This window comes from Cataglyphis hispanica, chromosome 5 (genome assembly GCF_021464435.1).
Source record: "Cataglyphis hispanica isolate Lineage 1 chromosome 5, ULB_Chis1_1.0, whole genome shotgun sequence".
Lineage (NCBI taxonomy): Eukaryota > Metazoa > Arthropoda > Insecta > Hymenoptera > Formicidae > Cataglyphis > Cataglyphis hispanica.
Window position 1 is genome coordinate 2,318,024 of NC_065958.1, and position 25,981 is coordinate 2,344,004.

A 25,981-nucleotide genomic window follows, 5' to 3' on the forward strand; every position below is an offset into this window, starting at 1 on the left:
CTGTTTCTCTCGCGACATTATTAAACACTAGAAACTCACAAGTCCCGGGAGAAGAAAAGCGATCGGCAATCGCGATCTTTTGACGAATGTTACTGCAACGTTACTCACGCGCTGACTCGCGCGCGCGTCCCGCGGTGCTCGTCTATTTTCAGAATGTAGGCCAATTAATCCCGTCGCATTTTCGGCACGGGGGAAAAACGAAAACATTACAAGTGTCTCACGGAAATAGACGTGGGGATAAATGTCCAAGTACCCGGTCGCGGGCTCTCTCTCTCTCTCTCTCTCTCTCTCTTTTTCTCCCTCGTGCGCTCTTCCTGTTCTTCCCTAACGTGCGAGGGTAGTCGCGCGCGTATAAACGCAATAATTTAATAGTGAACATATGTAAGTCCGCTAGAGTTACTTGGACGTGCCGCCACCCTGATAGTCGGCCACACGCGAGTAGATGGATGTTTATGTGTCTATGACGCGGTATATCCCGTTACGTGCTGCTGCTGCATATCATATTTTCATTATATCCCTTATCAGATCTGGATCTCATCTTTCCATTAACGAGCATTCTATCCGACGATATAGTCTCTCGTAATTTCTTAATTTTGAAAATGGAGAACTTTAATTTAGCGGATGTTAAAAGAAAGAAAGAATAAAATTAAAGCGTCAATCGTAAAAAAATTAACGACCGGCTAAACACATAACAATATTTTTGAGTCAAATGTAGGCGAGATGCATGAAGAAGCTCTTGATCTCGTTGGCTTTAATGACGAGCAATCTCAAGCGTTTACAAGCGGATAGAAGCGAGAATCTTTTGGGGACAAGTGTCGAGAAGCACGATGTAAAACAAATTTGTTAAATTGTTGATGACATAAATAACAAAATTGTGTCGACGACATAAATAACAAGTATCATTATTGTGACATTTTATAACCGAGATTAAAAGTAAATTGAATTAATTGTGCAATCTCGACATTAAACGAATAAAACTCGGAATTAAACTCGGTATTCAAAACTAACGCTACGGTAAAATGAAAGCGCAAATATAAATCAACGCACGCAAGTCGAATTTAATTATATAAAAACATTTTTTATATAATTAAGTGATTTTGTATATTTTTCTCGCTCTTTTGAAACAAGCTCTATTTCAAGAAAGTGAATAAAATACACTGGATATACTTGATATTTCGCGCATCTTTCATTTATTATAGAATTTGACGAATTTCCATCTCGCGATCAACATCAGAATGCTTGTGATGTGCGCAAACTCACTTACGAAAAAGAAAATCGATCGCGAAGATCAAGCCTGCATCGTAACGAGCTCTCTTGGCGCACAAGCGATCGAAATTGTGCAGGCGGTCGACCGGAAAATAGGACCGCGCCCTCCCGAATAATTTATCCCGAAACGCGTCGCGTCGCATCGTCTTCGAAGCATCGTCGTCGTTAGATAGAAGTTGGCGGGAAAAATGATGGCACATAGTTTCGCTTCTCATTTGTATGCCTGGTCTTTTAAAAATCGATCGTCGGAGAATGAGTTATTGACAGAAAGATCACGTGGTTGACAAGTGTCAAAGAGTAAGTCGTAGAAAATAAATATTGTCAATCATTTTAATTATCTCAGTGAATATATTATTTGAGTGCATAGATTTGACAGGAATAGAGAGATCAGAATCTTCAAAAATTTTTCTTTCACCGTGAAAAATATGGATAAATTGAGAGAGTGAATATTCAATACAATAATATATCTCGAGTAAATGCGAGTTTACTAGTATATCTAAAAAAGCCGAATCAAACACGACCGGATAATCGAAGATATTGGATTTATTACCTCTTTCGAAGCGCATATCGGATATCAAGTATTCGCCCGAATCCATTAATCGAATGCACTCATTGAATTTTCAAATGCCTTTATGTTTTGTTCATCTAAAAGCTCTTCATAATCCATTCTCCGAAATAAAAACATATCGACATATTACGTGCGTTAAACACAAGAAAATAAATGGAAATTCCTATTTTTCACATAAAGTGTCTCTGTGAATAGAGATTCGGTTATATCGGCTATATACCGGTTCTTTGATGACAGGTTATTGTTGCCTCCATAGTCAAGGCTTATACACTTTCACACATTTTATTACCTGACACGAAAAGGGCGGGTAAAGCGGACGCGACAAAGCGATTTTTAACCCTTTCGCGTTCAGAGGACGTCGCGCAAACTTTTAATAGAGAATTTGAAGCGCGCGAATAATTAAAGCCGGGATAAAGTTTTTGGAAGTCAAAAAATACAAAAGAGAAAAAATACAAATCTTTTGCCTTACAAAAATGAGATACAAATTTCCTAGTATAATATGTAAAATTCAATTATTATATACTAGAGTATTGATTGAAACGAAAAGAGAGAATCTTTGAAATTATGAAAAAATTAATTCAACAAGCACTAAAGATCTCTGAATATTAAAAGCGAGACTCTGAAACCGCGAATACTTTTTCTATCGCGTTTTAAATTTTACTACAATTCTTTTAAATTACTACAATTGCAATTTCTCTTCTGCGAGACTGTTAAAGAAAAATTCGTGAATTCTCAAATAAGTGCACATAATATCCGGCTTCATCCAAAAGATTTTCTTTGACTCGCCGCTACATTCGATGTCAACGAGACGGTGCTCTGTCCGATTACCCGGATTCTACGCTCCGCCAACAAAACTCGCTCTGCTCTTTTAGCCAGACGGACCCGCAAATGCGAGCGCGCGCGTCGGATAATCTCGTCAGTTTCCACATATATGTATACAACCGAAGATTTTCGTAGGCGCGATATATTTCCGTGGGGGAAATGTACGCAAAAAAGAGAAAGAGAGAGAAGCGCGCGCGCACGGGTGGGCTATCTATAGCGGCCGAGTGTAACCGAACGGCGACCGAGTGTCACTCAAGGGTGACAAAACTCATTAATACCGATCTGCTTAATGCGCCGTCGCGTGTCCGACATTAATCTACTTAAAAATACCTGTACAGAGAGAGAGAGAGAGCGTCGTTTCAGATCATTCGTATCGTGGTTTACTTTGTTAATACATATATGCATCGGACGATCTCACGGCACGCACAAGATGCGATCCTGTTAATATCCGCGGGTTCTTCTTTTCCCTTTCTATCCGAAGAAACTTCTCGCACAAGAACAAAGTGGAAAAGAAGAAATTGGCAAAAGTTTTGATTCTCAACTCTTCCTCCGATTTTATCTCACGTTGTTTGGCCACCGTTAAACTATTTTAGATGATTCCGACCAAAGCACGATCAATCGCATGACTCATATATATATATATATATATATATATACACAGACAAAATGAGATATTATTTTTGTATCTAATCTACAGCCACAGACGACCTTCGTATGCATATACATTAATTCATTATTTTTATACAGATGGTTTTTATCGCTTTAGTAATAAAAAAATTTAGAAATTAAAATAATTTGAATATCAGTGATCGACAAGAAAGAGAAGTATTCGAAATAAAAACAAAGATATTGATGCAAGATATTTTTTCTACTACAAATTATAAATAATTAATATAAATTAATTATTTTCATATATTAATTATAATTCTGTTTAGTAAATTTCAAGAATCGTGTAATACATATTTCAACGATCACATATATGTATATTTCACATTATATATATATATATATATATATATATATATATATATATATATATATTTGTAATTTACACAAAATTTATATATAATTTGTCAAATACTTTGATTAATATTTTTATATAATAAAAAAATTAAGAAGTTTGTAACATATAAATATCATTAAATTTTCTCATCCAGAAAAAGAACACAAACTGTCATGGAATCTGTTAAGAGCACATCCGGCAATTTTGGGAGGAGCATACTGTGTACGCGTGTATCAGAAAAATACATTTACCCGCCTATTTTTACTCGACGCGTGCAACGAACGCGAATTTAATCTTACGGGCTTTAGAATCGCAGCGAGCGCCTAACGATCGCGCGCTGATGCTGCCTTATGCGATGCAGATGTTGATGATTTTTTGCGTGACAAGACGACTCATGAGAGACGAGAATCCTCGGGGTTGCAAGCCGCGAAGGGAATACGCGCCATAGATTCTTGCCTCTAACGACTTTTCCGCACCGCGCGCACTCCGGAATAATGACATTCGCGATAATCGTGACTAGGATGCACGTGAGTATTACAATTAAGGGCGGAATTGGGTGGGCGGAAATTGCAGCACGCAAAGGCAAATTCCTTTTGATTTATGATAACTTTCAATAATAGTTTGATAACAAATAATTTTTGTTTCAGAAAAAGAATAATTTTCGTTAAAAGTGTAATATTAATTAAGAATGTTATTAACATTTTTTTCATTACAATTAAGCTTATTATAATAAACAAGAATATTACATTAATAAAGCAAAGAAAAGAAAAATTTAATTTACGAACGCTATAATTTCCGAAGCAAATAATAAATTTTTTTATTGAACTTTGCCAAAAAATGCCGAAAAAGCGCAGACAATACAATTTTTATTTTATTTTTATTTACTACCATACTTATTTTGCAGTATCCAAATCTCTGAACTACCGTGAATATCCTTAGCATTGCGCTATTGCAACGTTATTAAAATTAACAATAAAAAAAATATCATCGCGGTAATAGTTTTCGCGTTCTGATGCATACGTACAATGTCTTTTTATTATTATGTAACTCCAATTAAATAATCGCTAAGAGTGAGATACGTCAGATGGAACTAAAGCGTTAAGTATTCTCCGCCGAGAATCTAAATTTGCATAAGCAACCGTATGCGTGGAGTAATATTCACTCACCGTTAATTGGTTGAAACCTCGCCAAAGGATCCGAGAATTGCCGAAGTCTGTCCGTCACGTACTGCGACGACTCTCCATTCTGTAAATAAGAGAGAGAGAGAAAACGAATAAGTATGTAGAGCCGAACAAGTGTATAGTTGTTACGCGATGCAAATGAAACGAACATAGTTCGCGGATTATTCGCGAGATTGAACGAGCGTGCTCGGGGATATAATAGATTCTCAACAGAGACGAGGAATGAGGTGGGGAGGATTTGGGAAGATGATGGAGATTCGAATTAAATCATAGCGATCAAATATATCGCGCAAGTATCTTTCGTTGGGAAGACATCGATCGAGATATAGTTGAGAATATTAATTCGACAGACAGTGAATTGACGAGATAGACAATCGAAGAGCATGAGATATATATTTTTGCAAACATACACACAGATCGATCGACATTTTATCCTTTTTTTTTTTTTTCTTCAAACTGTTTTTTCCAGCTGTTTTTGCCACTCGAACAACGAGGCGAAACAAACGTCCAAATCTCTCGACTTTGTAAATGTAACGAATTAATCGGCAAAAGTCAAGTTGCAGCGGATTTTGATCGTAAACTCGAAACCGTTAACTCGGTCGAGTCTCACTCAGAGTTTATCCGGTCGAGGATCATCCGGAAGGTATTCCGGAGCGTGACGGCGATGATAGGTGGGAAGCAACGATGGGAGGAATCGCTGGAATTATCGTTACCCAATTTGCTTCTCTCCGCCGCGGCCCGAACTATCTCTAAGCTCGAGAGAAATTGGGTCATATCGGCCCGGCAGGAAGCGCATCGGGGCGGATGCGCGAATCGAACGCGTTGTACGTTTATTTGCTTTTAATTCTCCTTATTGTTTGCATTAATAGTGAGATAACAGAAAACGATCGAGAAAAGGCGCCGAATGACTGTTTGAACTGCCATTATGACAGCCGACGCATTATTCTTGATTGTCATTAGTAGCGCCAAGTTTTTTTGCATTAAATTTTTTTACGTTTGATTAATCTTATCAGTCTTATTAATATACGTTTCTTATAAGTAATTTCTTATAAAAATATGAGGACCGGAACAAAAGAAAACTAGGACATTAAAATACTTATGAAAACATTGTTTTGTAATTATAATAATGCACTTGTAGGAACTTCTCGCCATCATGATATTTCGGCCTCGTCCCAAAAGTGCGAAATGTAATTCAACCTCTCTAAATAATGAGGATATACACTATGACAAGCGGACCGAAGCAGTGTCTAGCCTTGTCGTCCAAGTACTTCAATTACCAGCATACTATATGCCAGGAGAGACATATACAGGATGATTCACGACATGATGCAGCACAAATTTAGGATTTGAATTCTGACGTAATTTCAAGAGCGGAAGAAAATTTATTTAAAGAACAGCTCCGATTTTGGAGATGATAAAATTACGGCTTACGCTTTTTATAAAGATTACGTGCGACATCAAATAAAAGAAAACATATAAACATTGATTGATAAGATAAATGTATATTGAAAGTTGTACTCTCTCTTTGAAAAGTATATACTTCAATAAATTTGCATCAATTTCAATACTTCTTATACAATCGCATATACAATATTTTGTCATCCGATGCGGAATTACCGATGCCACATCGCGTTCAATTAATCCGGCCACGTATGAGAGCCCTTTCGAACAGCCCCCGTGATATCGCGCCATAGGATTGTAATACAACCCCACGTAATCATGACATAATTGTGGTGACGCGCGTGACTATAAGCGGTGTGCAAATTTGGCTCTAATTAGACTGTAATAAAATCGTGTAACGTGAATAATACATCATTAAAGAAACAATGAAAAATGGTAAAGAAGAGACAAGGAAGAAATTTATCATTTAAAACAGAAATAAATTATTTTCTATTGAGAGAAACTTTTGTAATAATCGAGAAAATCATAAATTAAATAAATAATTATAATTATATTAATTTTTTTATAAAAACTGTATCATGCACGTTAATATCACAATGTAAAGAAAAAGAAATGTAAGAATAAAAATAATTATCCTTATAATTTTTTTACATCTAATGTGAATTTGATTTGAGAAATGGGATACGTCAAAATTTTTAGAAAATTGAAATTGTAAAGCGACTAATTTAATGTTATTGTAGCCTATATGTGCCTGAAGGATTTTATTTTATTTTAACTTTCAATTTTATTGTAATTTTCACAACAAAATTTTCTTTTAAGAATTAAAATTTCCAAATAAATGCATTTAATTTTTAATAAAAAAAATTTCTTTTAATATATTATTTTTTACTCATTTATATTGTAAAGTTATAACTTGATAAAAGTACATTAAAATACCTTTTTTTTTAACAATTTTAAATTTTTCTAGATTGATGCGGGCAATAAAACAATTTACAATCGCCGTAAAAAGAAAACTACGAGAAATAACATTACCATTTTTTTTTTAATTTAAGAAAAAAACATGCTTGTTGGATATATGTAATTAATTGAACATATATATTTTTTACGCGAATTTTCTTAAATACAGAAATGTCTTCGGGGATTGTTCCGGTAACGGGAAAGTGAATTGAGCATCGTCTTGTGTATCGTGCAATGAATATTTATATGCGCCGGGGCACACGTGGCGTAGAACAATTTTTCCTCAGTCTTATGCCAGCGAGCGTCGTAAACCCCGAAGGATACATCGTCTTGCTTCGCGCACGGGCGATTTAGGACGGCGCGGTTACAAACTGAAAGAAAAAGAGAAAGGGAGAGAAAGAGAAAGAGGAGCGTTTAACCAAAACGAAATGTCCCGGATTGTTATTCACGAATCGTAGATTCTGATGGAGATGCGCGCGCGCGAGCGCATCTATATGGGGGATATATAAGCGTCGCTAATGTATCCGCCGACAGGCGCGATAATGCACCCCGTAGATTGCGAGGACTGAATAAATTCCGAATAATCGCGCGGCCGGGAATACGAGGCGCGCTTAAGAGATATTCTCGCGCGCGCGTGACTTTCAAATCGCTCGCTCGCGTTACAGGAAATCTCCAAAGACGTATGAGCGGCAGGAATCTTCGAGATAACGACTTTGACGTGGCATATAAATCTCTTATATATTTCTCTCCTTCTTCTCTTGCCATTCTCTTTTTTTCTTTCCACTCGTCAAAGCGTATAATCAACTATACTTAACGCGATTTATCGATTGTGCGAGATAACGGGAATAATCTTTGCAAACAATTGAAATCAATTTTATCTTATTGCTAGTTAATAATTTTTATACTAACATCTTGCTTCCTCACGGTTGAAAATCATAACGTAAAGATAATAAATTTTTACAACGATATGTTAACTTACAATTCTATGATAAATGTAGAGGTAGTTTGGAAATAATTTTTTTTATCAATTATCTTCCAAAAATAATCTTTCATTTATATCAGATAATAAATAATTCTTTTAAAAAAACCTAAACCTGGAAATCAGCCTTTACTTAAAATTTATCTTGTTAATATTAAAAAGATATTTAAAAATTTTCCTTTCATATATATATATATATATATATATATATATATATATATATATATATTTCGTATAATATCTATACAATTTCAAATAGCAAACATTTCACCAAACAGGAGAGTTTAATTTGATTAATGACGAAACTAATAGTGAGTCAGAGAGACAGATCTGGATTGTCACTGTGTTATCGTCTACACGAAGAATCAAATCCCGACAACGCTTATGTCAGCTCTGTCATCATTTTACAATGTAATCTCGAAGAAGCAAGTCAAAGTTTTTCGCGACTATATTTTATATTTTCACATAAATATATATTAATTTTTTAATCGTCTGATTTTAGTTGTCGATAAAATTATCACATAGTACATCGAAAAATTGGAAATTTCATCTCCATCTCGCCTTCCCGACCATATCCCCTTTTCAGATTATTCACGAAAACATAAAGAGGCAAGTGACAACGTATATAAAAAATGTAGAGACTATATTAAGAATAAAAAACGGGAAGGAATTGAAGATGCAGGGGAGGAAGCTAGATAAATGAATGCAACCAGGCGGCTAGAAATCAGAGCTTAACAGGAAGGCGATCGTTTCGATCGGCATTGAAAGCTCGTTTTCCCCGTCAGTGGCTACCATCGGAGCACGGTCGGCGAGAGTGCACCGATGCATTCCGGGGATGCGAGGCAAGTCTGCGGAATCAAGTTCGTGATTGGAAATCACTTCTCCACGAGAATCGGCCGCATTCTCTCTCACTCTCACTCTCTCTCTCTCTCTCTCTCTTTCCTTTTCAATCGATCAGCGCGACGCGTCACTGAATACCGATTGCATCTCTCTATTCGCGGAATTCGTTTCTTTTCTCCCTCTTTCCCTCATTCATTCCCTTCGCATCCACAGGCGGCACAACACACCCGTTAAGCATTTTATTCGGTCCCATATCATCTATTTGTCCCTAAGACATGCATCTATATGTGGCGAACTATTCTCGGAGTGAAAGAGAAACTCTCCTCGTACTGTCCGCGTATTTCATGAAACACATCTCTGCGACACATCCAGCGATATATCCTCACGACAAGCGCGAGATAACGCGCTTAGGGTATAAATAGTGTTATCGACCGTAAGCCGAAGGGGAAACGGTCGTTTTACAATAACAGCGACAGAGAAACTATCAAAATTGACATACGTATTATTTCGTGTTTTTCTGGCCTCTCTATAGCCGGGAGTTCAAAAGGTTTATACACACACAGGTATTTACTGTTTTCTATCAGACTCCTATCACCGTTGGTTTTGCAAATTCTTTTTTCTTTTATTTTTTGAAAAGCGAACAAAAATATTCAGATCTGGAAAATTGCTCGATTGACCTATTGAAAATTAGAGAAATATCATTCAAATCACGGTTAAGACTAAAAAGTTTATTTTGAAAACATGTTTTACATCTGACATTTGTTAAATAAAAAATTAATATTTCTTAACATCATCTTAAATATTTTAATTCCCTAAAAATTTTCTTGTTTTAATAATAATGCAATTTACTCCACCCGCGCCGTATATTATCGCACACATCCGGGTGTATATCGGCTCCATCTGCTGCGAGTCTTTCGGTCAATCAATCGCGACCGGCTATCAATTACGTCTTACGTATGTATCCCAAGGTGCGAACACCCATGGTGTATCCCCCGCGAGTATTAATATCGAACGAAAATCCCTCGGCGACGTTTTGCGCATTCTCTCTCTCTCTCTCTCTCTCTCGTCGCGCTTAAAGGGTTACAGCGAATCCGTCGCGGCGGAGGAGAGGTAGGGTCGACGAAAGCGCGAGACAAATTACAGAACCCCGGGGGGGCTTTGTAAGACGCGGAACGCCCAGACCGCGGAACGTCATCCCGAGAGGAGCGGAAAAGGGATTCCTCAGAGAGCGAGCGAGCGAGCGAGCGCAGGAATTTCGCGACGCGACTCTCGCCACCATCCACGGGAGTCAACTCTCTCTCCCCTTCCTCCATTCCCCCTCCGCCCCCACTCGCTCGTCCGAGAGGATTACACAATGAAATATATATTTCCCCGTTTCTCTCTGTATCTTCGCTAAATATAAGCTCCGCGCGAGACCCAACAAATCTCAATCTCGAAAAAACAACGCAATCGAAAGAGATCTCTCGCGTCGGATCCCATTAGGTCAATCCCGACTCCCTCCTTTTGTCCGCTTTTTTTTTTTTTTACCTTGCCGGAGGAGAGTGTTAGTGATCGAGGGTATCGTTCGATAATGTTATTTAAAAGCACTTTAAGCGCCGGACGGATAAGCGAGCTCGCTATTTTCCCAAGGAAAGCTGAGCTCGCCTGGTGTTCAATTGGATTCCGCTCTCGTCGGCGATCGCGGATCTATTTCTCTCTCTCTCTCTCTCTCCCCGGCTACGAAGGCCGGATAATTTATGTGATCCTCCGAATCTCCGGAGTCATTCAAACCCTTCTGCCCTTCGACCTGAACCGGAATGTCAACCGCGATCCAACATTAAAGAGCAGATTGTATTCAAAGCGTACAAAATTCTTGAAATTTGAGATCGCCTTTGCGATACGCGATAAAAGAATTTTTATCGTTGAGTTGGTATCCGCTTTGAAATTAGATCTATTACATTGATAATACTTTGTTTAAGCAAGAAGAATTTCGTATTTAAATTTCGCATTTACAAGTTGGCTTTGTTAAATATCATTTATTAATTAAAATTAATTGTCTGATTTAGTAATTGCTGACGAGATTTGCCGAGTATATTTCTCTAATTTTTTATATTAAATATCTTGTGATTAGATAAAAGAAATTTTTGAATTAAGTGAAGTCATGCAAATTATCTTATTGTAATTTAAATATCTTATAGTAATTGACGATATTGCAAATATGATATTGTATACAATATTGTGCGTTGTAATAAAAATAATAATCCTTATAAAATTTATAAAGAACAATTCAGAAATTACGATTATGCCATATTTATTCCGCAATTATTTAAAAGAATGAAAACACATTGTACTTCTGCAACGAGATGCATTTAAGAGTTCACTTGACGCACATGTCCGACACATGCATCGCACACAAACGACCAGCTCTAATGGTTTTTGACCCGCGACACCATTAGCTCAGATCATCGTTTTTTTTTTTCTCCAGTGGCTATAAAAGAAGTTGCGCTCGAGTTTCTCACTCTCAAAAGAACGCGCTATCGTTTATGATAATTGCCATAACGAAAACACTATCTGGCAAGTGCAATTTGCGTGCATACATGGAAATATTTAGAATAAAGTATTTTTTTAAATACATAATTATATACAAAACTGTCCCTAAAATAGACTTTATATATTTAAAACCAACAAAATTTTGTTTGCAAAAAGTTCTTTTTTTTTAATCACTTATAATTCGAAAATTATGTTGATGCGTCAACATTTTTGCTAAGAAAAAATTGTCTCCAAATTGGCCCGAGAATTTGCTCTTAAAAAAAATCCCGGTGATTTTAGGACACTTTATTATATATATTATATTACACATAACTTTGTCGATTAAAATGTGGCAGTTGCGGTCAAAGAATATCGTAATTAAGTTATATTTTATATCTATCAGTGACATGATTATAACGTTAAAAACCTATAATTTCACAACATGTAATATGATATCGTATTCTTGTCAAAATTCAGAATTTACGCGGGTATATCCGAACGATAAAATCGCGAATGAAAGTTTCCAATTTGCTGGGTTCGTTAATTTTCGTGTCCAGCGACCGTCAGCGATACATCGCGGAGAGATGGACATCTCGGAGCCATTTCGATTCCAGACATTAATTGGAATGTAATTGTGTTTTTTTCTCTTTCGTCAAACTCGTTATCTCGAACGCATTACATCCTACCAGGCTTTATAAAACATTGTTACAAAAAATCTATCGACATTGCACGTATGCGACTCGCGTTTATTTAAATTAAAATTTTCATTATTTTTGTAAATATGTGTGTACATATGTATATATATTATTGAAAAATATAAGAATAAAAAAAAGAGGTATCCAGTTTATAAATATTATACAAAAATCGTTAATTTTATTACAGCATAATATTATGTACAATATCATGTTTGCAATATCATATTGTCAATTACTATAAGATACTTAATATTTACATGACACTTTACTTAATTAAAAAATCTCTTTTATTAAATCACAAGATATTTAATATAAAAAATCAGAGAAAATATACGCAGCAATTCTTGTCAACAATTACCCCATAAATCAGAGAGCTAATTAATGAAAGATATTTAACAAGATCGATTGGAATGCGAAATTTCAATCTGGAGTATGAAATTCTCTCCCTGCTGAGCCTAATCCCGATGTGTATGCTAATCTTATTAATTCGTGCTATCGCACGTCTTACTACGTACCATATTCTCGACGGAAGGGTGGTCCTGATGTCCGGAGGGTCGATTTCCCTGCAGCAGCGCCTCGAGACTCTCGATGTACTCGATAGCATTCCGTAATATCTCCACTTTCGGTAAACGCTGATTAGGGTTGTTGCTCGTTCTCCTCTTAAGCACTTCGAAGGCCTCGTTAACCTACGGTAGAAATTGCAATTAAGCATTAACACACCGATTTCCTAAATATATATATAGTGATGCACGACACGCGTATGTTTTTTTTAATTATTCCCTTAAGTTAGTGTATTTTTACTGAAAAATAATAAATAATCATGAGTATAAAAAAGTAGTGGAAGTTTCATATTTAAAAAAAATTCCTCTTATATTATAATATTATATTGATATATAAAATTTATACAGAAATATATAATTATTTATCAGTTTTATTTATCAATTTTTTTTTTTTTTTTAATATCAAACAAATTTCTAGATCTAGATTTATATATAATAAAGTTACTTTTCTACTGGTGCGTATATAAAGGAATAAAAATTCTCTTAAAATTCCTTCTCGTGTAAACACCGCGAGTGTCGAATTTCAAATGACTTCGTGAGATTTAATATCCTCGGGCCCATTCTCCCTCGAAACATCATTCATCATTTGAATCGTCCAAAGCGGCGCTTAGTCGCGACCGATCCACTACTTCGCAGATGTTTTCCTTCCGTCAGCCCGCTCTCTTTGAGGTTGTTTACTTCAAAAACACGATTCGCACGCGGCATGTTTTAAGTAATTACAGACGGGCCAAAACAGCAACGTACGTATATTCAAGTGAGAAATATGGTACGCAACATCTCTCTCTCTCTCTCTCTCTCTCTCTCGCATATTACAATCGATTCTGTCATTTTAAAACTTATTTAATTTTTAAAAGAATCGAGATATTTAATTTACCATAAGCTTTTCACAAATTTTAACAACTATATATGTACAGATTTTTTTAATTTGTACAAAAATAGAAAGAAAGAGAATGATAGATATAAATGGCATATATACATGGGATAAAAAGCGCGTACAATGTTTTGAGAAGAAAAAATTGTCACGCAAACTGACCTTTCTCAAGCGTCGTCTCTCGCGCAAAGTAGCGGCCTTCCTCCGGTCGACGGTGACAGTCTTCTTTTTGCAAGCTTTACAGGCCCACAGAAGGCATCTTCGCGGTCCATGCGGCGAACCAGCGTCCAAAACGTGCGGATGCGGCACGTGCTCGATCGACTCGCTCTCGTTCGTTTCATTGGTCTCGCTAGTCTCGTTGGTCTCATCAGCGTCCGCGGAGCCGGACTCGAGGTCTGCCGAAGCGTCCGCCGATATCACTGACGAGGCATCGTCCGAATCGAGGGCGTAGCGGGACTGCGATCTGAAAGTATCGTCGATCGTTTTATATTCATCGGATCAAAGAAATTGAATCTTTGAAAAAAATAATAATTTTTATCTCTTGCGAAATGTAGCATTCATAATTTGACATTACTGCTGTTTTTTAAAGAGATTAGTATAGTGCGCATCTTTAAATTTCTCTGGCGAATTATATAATCTAAATAAATAAAAAATAAATAGCTATCCGCCACACAGACGCACGCAAGTATTTTTTTCGATAATATTATTCTACAAGCTTGAAGTTTTCAATTTTTTTTATCTTTATCTCAATAAAGAAACAAATTACATTAGAATGTTTTCTGTAGACCGACGTATTTTGTGATATGTACGTCAATGTAATTTAACATTCTGCTTTGAAATGTCAATTTAAAGAATATAAGTAAATACGATTGACTGATTTGATTTGTAATTATTTATAAAGACAAGACAAAAAAATTTCTTGTTCTTTTAAAAATTTTAATTTTAAAAAATAAAACAAAGACGTGCATTTAAAAATAATTATTTTTATAAGCAATTTTTCAAAAAATGCAATTTTTTAATTTAAATTCAATATATATTATACAATTCATATTACACTTTGTCATATTTCATTATGTTTCTATAGTTTTCAATAAGCATATCAATTTTTAATTCCACAGATCTCAACTTCCATCCGTTTGTAAAAATATCTGCTAAAAAAATTTTAAATAAAATATTATCATCAAAACTGTAATACGATCAGAGGGCACATTCTGCAATAAATCTGTGAATTTTTATTTTTATTTTCAAACTATAGAATCAGTATCACTAATGGTATCTTTTATCTGTGAAAATATTTATTTTTCAAGATAATATAGTGCAATGTAATGTTATGCTTTTATCCGCGAATATACATATATACACATGTACGAATTTATATCGCGATATAAATTCTCCATGCATATATCATCGTTCATCACAGAAGACAAACTGTTACATCGCCGAGCGGTGTAAGAACCGCGTGACGTAAACGGAACTGCTGAAAGGTTCGGCATAGGCATTTAGCGAGCGAACGAATTCTTGCCTTAATCATCCTTTAGTTATCGCGACGGCAGTTAATAATGGACGCAGGCGCGTAGGTCCGTCATGAGGCGATTTCCGCGATTGGACACGTTCCAGGTGATCCCGCGACAAGGGTATTTTCTTCGCATCGCGAGGAAGAGACGTTGCCCCCTTCTCCCCATTTCCTTTCCTCGGGGGTAAAGGCGAAACGCGATGAACGAAGTGAAAATGGTTTAATACGCGGTAAAGCCGTCATCGGATACACACGCACACATTGAAAGATACCAGACTAGTAGTCTGGTTCTCTCGACACAAACGCGTGATTAGGCAAGTTTCTGAAGAAAAGAAAAAAGAGAGAGACCGATTCATACAGAGAAAAAGAAGAAATGTTATATAAAAATGTAAATAATGATATAATTTCCTTTTATGTAATAAAAGATACTCTTATATATTTTTGTATAGTATTTTAATAATTTAAAACAATTAATTGATTTCATTGAATTTTTAATAAAAATAATTTTTAACGCGGCAAGAGAGATAGATAAAGAAATAAAGGATACTTTTAAAAATAATATAGTTCTATATCAAAAATAATTACAAAATAAAAATATACATACAAAATTGATTGTACGATTTATATATAATCACTATTTGTATTATATTATTAGATTAAAGCTATTACACTGATACAAGAAGATATACCGTGATTTTGCATTTAAATAGTAGTACAGTTTGTGTCAAATAAATCTGATTTGCCAAAGAAATCGATACTATAAGAATATAAAATTTAAAAAAAAATGTATGGAAGTTTCGGAGAGGTTGATCTTAATCTTATTGTTAACACATCGTATACAATACAATTTACATCATACAAAATGTAGTGATGTGAAAAAAATCTTTATAAGTAGATAAAGTTTTATAAGTAGATAACGCAAATAGACAATGACAGAGTACGAGTCATATTTGAAAGCATTATCATGATAATTTGAAAGGAGTTTGAAAAAGCCTCGTATCTCTCTGTTATCTTATATTCTTTATTGAACGAAGCATTTTTCGTAGTTTTATATCATAGGATCATGGAATAGTAGATAGTGGGATGATAGCAGATTAAGTGGGTATTGTAATTCACACTCGATCGCATGGATTTCAATTTCACGCGACATTTGTCGTGAAGGAAAAAGACAAAAAAAGTGGAAAAAAAGAGAATCCCTCGAAGAGACGATCAATCTTGTCACGTGGTATCTCGCGAATGAAGTGCAATTAGTCATATTTTAGAGGGTGTATCCATCAGAAGCTGAAGCTTCTGAAAGCATTAATTCATCAAATGTCACACGTTTCTCTTGTGAAAACCCGCTGTATTTCAAACCGAATAAAGGCATCAAATTCTTTTCGATAGTATATATCAAATGCGTCAATTTCTTATTCCAGATATCTACTTTTTTAAACTAAATCTGTGAAAATGTCACTGATAAAACCAATGCCATAAGATTTAAACGTTTTTATTGAAGATCAATAATTTTCAGTGAAAACGTTCACATTTTATTCTTCTTATGTACCACTAATAATGATAGCAAGATTTCATTGAAAAATCAGTATTAATCACATTTGCAAGACGCAGCTCTTAAAACATTTTTTTATTTATTTTGAATAGCTACTTTTTGAAAGACATTTTCATACATATTTGAAACAATGTATTCGAAAGAGAGAGAGAAAATATATCGATTGCTATATAGATAATAAAATAATTTTCTCATTTCACGATGAGCCATGTATTTTGCGGACCAATGCAGAGTTCAAATGGCTCTTCGCAGAATGTACATGCGGATTTACGGGATGTCTCGTCGGAATATCTTTCATTATTTCCGTGTGCTAAATTTGCTTCTAAAGTTACACCCACTTCATGAAATAGCTTATATACAATGTGTACACCTACGGACGAATACAAGCGAAACATTGTAAAGTTGCGATGCACTGATGGAAATGGAAACCGTTACAAAGGAATAAGCTGACTTAAATCGTTAACCGCTATAATAGAGTCTCAATGAAATTTTATACACTATTGTAGATTTGCATATTGTACTTGTATAACCAGGAAAAGAGTTTGGTAGAAAAAAAGGATTTGTAGAATAAGATGATAATTTTAAATGCATTTTTCTCAATTGATTGAATATTTCAGAAGAGAAAAACACAAATTATATGTACATTTGTTTTTCATTTTTAATAATTTCTATTTAATTATAATTTAATATTTTATTAATTTTAATAGAGGTGTAAAGTATATAAATTTTATTAATAATCAATTATGTTTTATTTAGTTAAAAATTCTACTTTATTAGTTTAATTATAATAATATTTTAATATTTTAGTTTTGATTATTATCCCGTCAATAATGTAATACAATACATATTGAAAGAATGCGCTGCAGGATTTATCGAGTCTTTCATTATTTCTCTTCAATTTCTTTTATTAATAATATAGATTAGCGCTCAAATACATCAAACACGATGCGATCCGGATAAAGTGAACGCTCACCTGATTCGATCGTTGCGATAATTCAAGGAGCCGGTTGACGTCGGGGCATTATTGCCGATAAGCCTCGCGCGATCATCCGTGTCCACCCGAGTGGCGATGAATCCCTCCTGCAGATACTCGGACTCCGTCGGCGCGTAAACACGCCGATACCGGTGGGGATGAGGATGATGATGATGGTGATGGTGATGATGCAAGTGATGACGGTAACCGTCGTAGGGCGATCTCGCGGTAGCTTCGTAGGCGTAGGGCACCGCGTCCGTCACGAGGGTCATCATTTCACGGATTTTCGTCGAGAGGAAGAAGAGTTGTCACTGCACTCGATCGCTCAAAGCCAAAGCGCACCGATCGTCCACGTGTTCGATCTCCCGCGACCTCATCACGCGCGAAATTGTCTTCGGCGGCGATTTAATTAAATTTCTCTCTCGCGTGACGTGGATACATACATATGATTATCAGCATCATCAGATTCTCCATCAAACAATCGCTTGTGTCCGTTAAATATCAATCAATATTCATGCAGAAGATACGACCTTTCGAGATAATGCAGCAGCAATATAGATGAAGAGATTATACAGCCGCAATATAGATGAAGAAATTGATCAAAAGTGAAGTTGATCGAGGCCAAAGATACTCGCTGTAAAATCGCGACAGCGCTCTTTTCTCTATCCCATTTAGCTGTCGCCTCTTTTCGGGAAAAGATAATAAATCACTGGTCTCAGCGAGGACATAGCGTTTCCAATATATATTCGATATAGTTAACTCCTCTTCCTTCTTGTTAACTTTGTCCGAGTCGCTCCCGGCCGGTTTCGTCCCGAGGCGCGGAGTTTTCCGCTCCGATTCGCTAAAACCACTGGACAGATTCCTCCCTTGTCACTCGTAAGTTTACTCAATTCACTTTATCGTTGCCCAATTTTCCGCAAATCTTCGTACATCAGATGACCGCGTGCGCACGGTTCGAACAATGTCGATCATAAACTGCAAGATAAAAGATTCATTTTTTTGACAGCTATGTGAAATTTTACAGAGAACGAAATGCTTCGCGTCAATCGACTCGATGATTGCGCATTATAACGCACTCTTCCCAAAAAGATTGCGGAAATGAACAAAAAAAAAAAAAAGAAGATAAATCCCGCACTCGAAAGAGATTCCAAATCGGCGCTCCAGCGAAACTCGATAGCGTGGGAGGAAGGAGGTCGATCTTGGACCGGCGACGCGACAGATTCCTTCCCTACGAATCCGGCGTGACTAACCGAGCCGGTCGTCGGAGCAGACGCGACAGATCCGAAAATCTTGTAGCCGGAGATCACGGAGCGAAGATGTGCCTTCCCGTGTATCGGTCCCACCGCCACATGGCATCTCTTCTTAGGCGCGCGTCACGCACACGCTCGCGTCGCGGCGACAGACAGACGCGAGTAGGAATATTTTACACGCGTTTACACATGTGTGTGCCGTCGACAGTCACACCCCGAGATGACTATTTTTAAGAACATCCAGCCAATAGCGACCGGTGAAAATCGTCTTCAGGTCCGCCTCCCGGACTGTCATAGATGCGTGAGTTTGGCAGGAACTCATCACGGGGTGTGGTTTAATCATTAATAAGAGTTAGATTCTCGTCCAGCCGGAGCGACTCGCCGAGAAGCTTTTCGGGGATTTAAATCAACGCCGGTTTGAAATCATAATAAAGTGCCGAATAAAGTGCCAATCGATTAAAGTGTATTATCGCGATGATTGGTTGAGATTTCTCTTTCTTTTCCTCCAGAGAAAGACAGGCGATCATCGTGCTAACGTGTTGCTTTTATTTAGTAACAACATCCGCAAAATTATGTTAGGTAAACATATATACATATAATTTTTTCAAACTATTCTAAATATTATCGTTCAAGAGTTAAAAAAAAAAAAAACATTCCGGCTAAATTTCTTCCATCAAGTTGCGAGAAATTGTTAAAAGAACTAAGATGTAATTAAGATGTATTTGAGATTGTACCTTTTTTTAAGAGAGTCTTGAAATTCGAAAAAAATTATCGACGGTAAAAAAGTTCAAATCCAAAAGAAATTTCTTTCATTTAAGATTTCTTTTATATTTTCGATAAATTATCCTACATAAGTTTTTCGTCTAATCATTATTAGCTCCGAAGTTCGATTTAATTACTCTTTGATTGAATTGCGTCGATCGTATTTTATCCAGCGATCATATGTTTCTGCGGCTCGCCACAATAGAATCGGTTATTCGAGAATACTTAACTGAAATGTACTGGTTTACAGTCGAACACGCTAACAAAAAGAGACGTTCATTACGGCGGGTCGTGGTTTTTGACAGATATTCCAATACGCGTTCGATAGACGATCCGATTTGCGGTCTGATTGGAGAGAGCAGGAGCTATTGTATACATATAGAGTGTTTCACATATACATAGTTAAACTTCAGGATCATATAGGATACTTCAAAACTATGTCGCTTTAAAGGCAGATTTTTTTTTCTCAATATATCGAAGAAACTCATCATTTATTGTAAGTTTCCATTTTTTTTCCATCATATATCTTTATAATCATATATCTTTTTAATCAAATTTAAAATTAAAATTCTATTAAAATAAATTCAGCCTGTAATTAATCGAAAAAGTTGTCTCTTCGGCTTCTCAGAATTTACCTTGGGCCACATATTCATTTTTTTCTATATCGATCAAATATCAAAAATCATTGATGCCTCGACATTTTCGCTGAAGAAAAATCAATTTTAAATTAGCCGAGGGATCCGCCATCGAAGGGGCCACGCAATGATTTTTGGAACGCCTTATATATATAGAGGGAGATACGCTTATAGAGAGAGAGAGAGAGAGAGAGAGAGAGAGACACTGCTACTGGTTCTTGCCGTGGGTTACGCGGATACGTAAACTTTATGTAAATCCAGCGCCGTCTGTCACATTTTATGCTCCGCTTTCACGGGAATTAAAATAGACTATTGAGCGTCGAATAAAAGCTAAAATTACCCCCTGGCAGCGATCCAGACGTATGGAGATAGAAAACGGGGTAAAGTTTTAGCCTACAGACACGTTTTCGCCGAAATACCGATCGTCGTATAGTAATAATCTGCTCTCGCGCTCTACGAGACTACGCAGAAATAGCGGTGGTGTTCTCCGTTAAGGGAGGATCATCTCCGCTCTCTCTCGGCGGAGCAATCGAACGTCTAATCAAGTAAGCCACAACGCTCCTTCACGTTGAGAATCCCGCATACTATCGCAATTATGGTAATTACAGCAGAAGAAGCAGGTAATCGCGGTATTCTAAAAATTCAAAATTTTTTAATCAAATCTAAAAGCAAGAAAGAGATAAGAAAATCTGTGATAAGAATATATTATATGTATATGTATTTTTTGGATTATACAATTGTCGCCGTAGTTATTCGTCTTCCAATCTTTCTGTCATTCTAGAATTGAATGAAACCATCTCGTTCTTCTAAACGATCGAATCACGAAGCCTTACCTATCCAAACACACTTGTTCGGAATCATTCAACGATTGATACTATACTAGAAATCCAATGATTAATATACCGTATTGAAAGTGACTATCGATTAATACACTATTGAAAGTTCCAGTCCATTTCTCCTCGCAATTGCCCTATATACTATATATAAGGTTTCATTTTCTATCTGCATGCATATAGCTTTATTTCGAAAGTTTCCTCCACTTCGATTGCTCATATTGAATCAGTGTGCGTCAATCAATTCACGGTTATGAAATTTCGTTGAATGATGCTAAGCAAGGGATTAAATCGCGTACGAAAGTGTTCGCGGTATGTGTATTCTCCGTGAAAACTCTCGCGTTTGAAAAAACTATACAAAGGCACGTCAAAGTGCACATCAATATATAATGGAGATCGCTCGTAAAGAAAACTAACACAACCCGACACACGAGATAGCCTGCACACATTCATGCGCGCGCGCGACACAGCTTCTATTAAAATCCCAGTCCCGGTACCTGTCAGAAGAGACAAGGCCAATTATCGTTAAAAGCGGTTATTATCGGACGACATTAGAGAAATCCGCGAGATGAGAGAGCGCCGGTTTCCATCCCTCTCTTTTCCCTTCCGTCGCCTTCCACCCCTTCCCCCGCCTCCTCCATCTATCTCTCCGTCCTACGTTTCGAACGACGTCTATACATACATCTCGGATATAAAGAAGTGCCCTTCGCGCGATCTCTCCACCCTCTCCCTCCCCCTCCCGCCTCCCTCCCGCAAGCAACCGCGTGAAAAGTCCGGAGGCACCGGACTTCATTTTTCATTCGCCGTCCAGTGGTACAAACCCCGAAGACCTACATGAGAGAAGCTCGCGCATTCCCGCAGATGCATACACACACACACACACACACACACACACACACACACACACACACACACACACACACACACACACACACATATATATATATATATATATATATATATATGTTTATCTACATATATGCAGCCGCTGACACGCGCGCGCATTCGCAAACACGAAGGGTAGTTCTCCCTTTCGCACCCTTTCATCGTGGAAGCTCGGCACGGCTCGGATGTGCTCGTCTCGCGCCGAGGTCGAGAGAATGAGGAAGAGGAGAAGGAGGGGTAGGGAGAGCGGGAGGATTGTGAGATCGCAAAGAGTACAACCCTGAGGAGCGAGACGCAAAACGGGTCACTCTCGCCTCCTTTCAGGATTCGGCGGCTGGCTGGGATACCTACATCTGCCAAAGTTCACGGGAGGGCAATGCCTCGCCCACTTTTACGGGGGCATCATCGCGAAGCGATGTCTTTGTCCGTCTTGTCTTTTTGCTCGCGCGGATTTTTGTTTTTCGAACCAATTTCCCAGCATCTTTGAAAGCTCGCGAAAGCGTAGTAGATGAGTGAAAAATGTCGGTAAATTTTTATTAGCGAGTGAAAAGTCAGTAGAAGAAGGACGAAGATTTAAAAGCGTCGTGAAAATTTTTTTCACTCGCAAAAAGCGAATAAATATTTTTTTTTATGTTATTCATAATAAAAACACAATCGTCAAAATTTGAAGATATATCTAAAAGTCTTCTGAGGAATATCGCCCTATTATTAATATTTAAAAATTATCAAATAATAATCAATTATTCTTGTCTTGAGATTTTTTTCACAATCAACTATTGTCAATGGATAGTCAATTATTTTTCTTTTATTATCTTCCAATATCTCGTTATTTATAATTAATATAAAATAATTCCGAATTTTCTTTTGTATTCAAAATTTGAGGTCCCGGAAAAAATCTGGAGAATGATACGCGTAAAAATATATAAGGGATGAAGGGGGAGCTGTTAACAGGCCGCCTCGCGTTGGCAAGGAGACGTCTTTTCGCGCCGCCGCGGCGCGTAGTTTCCTATGTAATCCGATGTGACTTGGAGCCGTCTTGAATTCTCTTCGAAGTGTATCGCGGCCGGAGACTAGATGCCTTGGATGATTCCGAGCGTTGGCCAAAGCCTTGAGGACGTTGCGGCGCGACGTCGCATAAGCCTCTCTCCAAGCTCTTTCCCTTCTCCCACCCCCTCCCCCACCATATCTCATCCTTCCCTCCATCGAGATAATCTCGTTGTAATCACGCAAGCGCCCGTTCACCGTCGATCAGGATAACTGGCGACGTTGACTCGACTCTCATTGAATAATTGTTCTTATACAGGATAATGCTTTATCCTTTAAGGGGAATGACAAGAAAACTCAGGCGATCGAAATAAATGAGTGAGAAAGGGAAGCTTCACGTTTCCAAAATCGACAAATAAGAAATTTAATTCTGATGGAAATTATAGTATTTTTTCGCAAGCTAATTTTTGTACACATATGTATGTACAGGCATATCGCATAGATTAGAATATTTTTATATGAAAATTTCATATGATCTGATACATCTCTAGGTAATTTTGCTCTCACATTTTATTTCCAGGACAGAAGATACGCCAAGTCCCTCAAGTTGTGTGATTACAGGAACGTATTCGAGGGTTAATCTTATTTGCCTTTGCCAAGGTTTCTCATATTTATGATGACGAAATTACTTAGTGTTATACGATTAAATGTATTTGTAGCGGTATTCCAAAGACGGCTCTAAATAGAATTCTCTACAATTAATCTCGTCGTGATTATGCAAAATCTCTAATTGGATTTCAACGTTGACTCTAGACAAGTTGTATGCATGTCTTTATAAATTTGTATCGTACAAGATTTTCTTTATACGTGGAATTTATTGCCGACATGATACACGATGATTTTTTTGATAAAATTTTTGAGCAAAGTAAATTGCAAAATTTCACCATCCAGATTAAGAGATATAACATTGAAATAATATAATTTTGTATTAGAAACATTCTCTGAAGCATTATCATTATTAAATATATGTAAAAAGAATCTTGGTATAGAATTTTATAAATAATCCATATCCCCAGAAAACTTCTAGTTTATTTTCAATAAAGTTAATTTTTACATTCGCATAAAATTTGTATGATAACATTAGAATATATATCGCGCGATAAGACTCTCCGATGCTCGCTTAAAGTTTCGTTTAATTAGGTTTCAGATACCCCCATACGGATCGTCATTAATGCCTAGATAATCTTCTCCTGTCTTTCCCTCTCTATCTTCTGCTACTTAAACGAGCTTAATCTATCACGCATACGTGTCGCGCGTGTTGTATATATTTAGACATCCCTATACGCTTTTAAAATGAACATGTTAAATCCACTAGTTTTAACTTCTAGGTTTTATGTCTCCGCTCTCGATATATTTGTCTCTTTATAATAAGATTTCTTTAAAAAAATCTTTTAATTTATAAAACCAGGCATTTAACAAGTCTTGTGAGAAAGACTTACAGGGTATCTTTTATTAAGACAGGATTTTTCCGGAAATAATTAATCATATCTTTCAAATAAAAGATTATTTTCTCAAAAGACTTTTATATGATATTGTATACTATATATATATATATATATATATATATATATATATATATATATATAATCGTATCAATTTTTCAATCTTTTTAATTTATCAGTCGTTTAATTTAATTTATCAATCATTTTAATTTATCTAATCCTTATTTAAATATTATATATTATCCTTATGTACGTGTAATTATCGTTTAAAATACCTATTCAACAACATATGTATTTGACAATATTCAATCTCGACGTATTGTACAATATTTACATCGCATTCTGTATCGGATTTATTATAAAATGATTAATGTTCTATCATTATTTAAACATTTCTTTCCTTGCGTAATATATCGAATCGAACTGTCATACTCTGTTATACTCTGTTTCTTTTCTTGAGCTTCTACTATATAGAAGCCTTATCGGATCAATAGAAAATTTTTCGTAAAAGAAAATTGAAAAGAATCATCACTTGTGCCGAATTACAACCGGCAAGAATTATCCGCGTATATTTTTCCTGGCAACTTGCTCGCGCCACATGGTTCACATGGTAATGTGGGCAGGTAGGAATCGAAAGCTTTCGCAGAATAATATATAATTTACGAGCAACGAGAGAATCACTTTCTTCGGCGAGTTATCCGAGACTATGGCAGACCGCGCATGCAATTTGTCCTCGTCTCGTTTGCGCGAGGAGGTTGAGCTACTTTTCCGGCAAGAAGAACTTTTATTGTCGCTTGTACTTAAACGCCGACATCGATGTAGCGTGTGCCGCTAAACGTACCCGCGGCATTCCATTAGGCTTTACAACCTTCGAGCGGTAAAACGCTGAGAAAATGCCGCTCGTGTCGCTTGGGAAAGAGACGAGACAGCTGACGCGTCTTGTCGGGGCGTGTCACCGCTCTCTCTTCATCGACTCCCCGAAGTGCATCCGGAGAGAGAACATCCGCGCGTTTAATCCTACCGGAGATATCGAGAATATCGTCCCTCGGGGAATGAGAAAGATTCCTCCCTCCCCCTCACCCTCCTCACCGCTCCGCCGTACGTGTCTCGACGCCCTCATGAAAACGGTTTGCGTAAAACGGAAGACGTTCCAGGGGAGCAAAGTTCATGTTCCAGGACGAACTGTCGACTAACATCATCTAACAACAAATTCTCTGAACTCGATATTACGATCATCCTCGTTTATATCTCGTTACTTTATCCTTTCGTTGAAATTCCGAATAGACGCATTTTCAAACGCACGTGCCTTCCGTGATAACTGATAGATATTAAAAAATAACAAAAATCGAAATCGCAATTTAGCTTTTTTAATTTACGGCTTAAAACTAATTAAACTTTCACATGATGGAGAACTAAAGTTTTAATCAATCTCAGGGCAAATAAGTTG

General features: G+C 36.7%; 1 protein-coding gene across 1 annotated transcript in view; it reads right to left on the minus strand.

Annotated features, from left to right (window-relative positions):
* Positions 1-19,026, minus strand: part of LOC126849532 (transcription factor SUM-1) — a 30,397-nt gene extending 11,371 nt beyond the window's left edge. Inside the window, exons 1-4 of the mRNA XM_050591467.1 lie at positions 17,684-19,026; positions 13,814-14,114; positions 12,736-12,906; positions 4,826-4,904 (exon numbers count right to left, since the gene is read on the minus strand). Coding sequence (XP_050447424.1) covers positions 4,826-4,904; positions 12,736-12,906; positions 13,814-14,114; positions 17,684-17,958 — 826 coding nt within the window. The 5' untranslated portion in view covers positions 17,959-19,026. The remainder of the gene's footprint in view (positions 1-4,825; positions 4,905-12,735; positions 12,907-13,813; positions 14,115-17,683) is intronic.
* Between the last annotated feature and the right edge of the window lie 6,955 nt (positions 19,027-25,981).